General features: G+C 35.0%; 1 protein-coding gene across 1 annotated transcript; it reads left to right on the top strand.

The window, feature by feature from the left end:
* Positions 1-242: 242 nt before the first annotated feature.
* Positions 243-1,064, top strand: LOC148481277 (olfactory receptor 10AG1-like). Its single transcript, XM_088453732.1, has one exon. The coding sequence runs from the start codon at positions 243-245 to the stop codon at positions 1,062-1,064; it is 822 nt and encodes a 273-aa protein (XP_088309858.1).
* The last annotated feature ends 448 nt before the right edge of the window (positions 1,065-1,512 follow it).

Below are 1,512 nucleotides of genomic sequence, written 5' to 3' on the forward strand. Positions count from 1 at the left end.
TCTGATAGAAAATATGTTAAATTATACTTTATAATTAGTGATAAAATAAAAAAACTAACATTTATGTGATACAGGAATTAAAAATAACTATAATTTATTTTTGTTGTAGGTTTATTTTCTCTTGAAAAATGCAAGCTGTGAACAATTCGACAGTGAACAAATTTATTCTTTTGGGGTTTTCTAATATCCACATTTACCAATATGTACTTTTTTGTGCTGTTCTCTTGGCATACATTATATGCATGACCGGAAACATTACTATCCTAATTTTAGTTAGAACTGAGCCCTGTCTTCGTAGCCCAATGTACTTTTTCATTGGTATATTTTCGGCTTTGGAGATAATGTTTGTCTCAGTTACTGTTCCAAAACTTTTAACTATACTCATTCAGACCAAGAGGACCATATCAGTTTTTGATTGCTTTACACAGATGTACACCTTCAATGCACTAGGGGAAACTGAATGCTTCCTACTTGCATTAATGGTATTTGATCGATATTTAGCTATAAACAACCCATTGCATTATTCTGTTATTATGAACAGTAAAGTTTGTTCCGAAATAGCAGTCCTGCCATGGTTGTTTGGTTTTTTTGTGTCTTTTTTTCCTACAATTTTTACTATATTTTTAGATTTTTGTGGCCCAAATGAGATCAATCACTTCTTCTGTGACCTGGCACCACTGCAGAATTTGGCATGTTCAGACCCATTTGTCAGTAATGTGGCCACAAGTTTGGCGGCTGTTATTGCAACTGTTTTGCCTTTCTTTACAATAATGGGATTTTACTTTCATATTATAAGGACTGTGTTAAAGATTAAAAGCAATGAGGGTAAAAAGAAAGCTTTCTCCACTTGCTCGTCACATCTCATTGTAGCCTCTCTGTTCTATGGCTCTGCTATTATTGTGTATGTTAGACCTAAGGGTAGTCACTATGATAAATTCATGGCTCTCACATATACTGTTGTTATACCAGTGCTGAACCCCTTCATTTATACTTTCAGGAATAGAGAGGTAAAGAACGCTTTTAGAAAATTAATTAGAAAACTTCACTTTCAGTCTCATAGTTAACACAACACAGAGTTATATTTTTCAAGTAAATATTGCAGAAGATGTGAAAAATTACTATGGATAACTAGGACGATGCCTTAGTTTTGGAGGTGCTACATATTATATTTATTGTTATAATATTTAAGTACAATTTTTGGTCCAATATAAACTTGGGAAACCCATCTTTTTGGGCTGTGGGCTTGATTCAGAGTTGTACATTAATGCCGCCACTGCTCCGTCTTTGTAGATATCTGCAATCGAAAAATATTCGCTTTTGATTATCACAGTCCTTAGTAATCCTTTGGTCCTGCAGAATGGTTGCGGAAACTGGAATGCCGGAGCCATATTTCTTGCATAAGGGATCGCAGATGTAGGGTGTGACATGGCCCTGAAACGTTCGCAACATGTCTGCATTCCTTGCTATCATGCTACGATTAAAACGTCAGTGGGTATGACTATGGTAATGTAC

This window comes from Taudactylus pleione, unplaced genomic scaffold, assembly GCF_031769625.1.
Source record: "Taudactylus pleione unplaced genomic scaffold, aTauple2 ptg000587l, whole genome shotgun sequence".
Taxonomy (NCBI): Eukaryota; Metazoa; Chordata; class Amphibia; order Anura; family Myobatrachidae; genus Taudactylus; species Taudactylus pleione.

Bases quoted from the DNA above. Each gene is read 5' to 3' on its own strand.
- LOC148481277 (XM_088453732.1), top strand. From the start codon at position 243: ATGACCGGAAACATTACTATCCTAATTTTAGTTAGAACTGAGCCCTGT.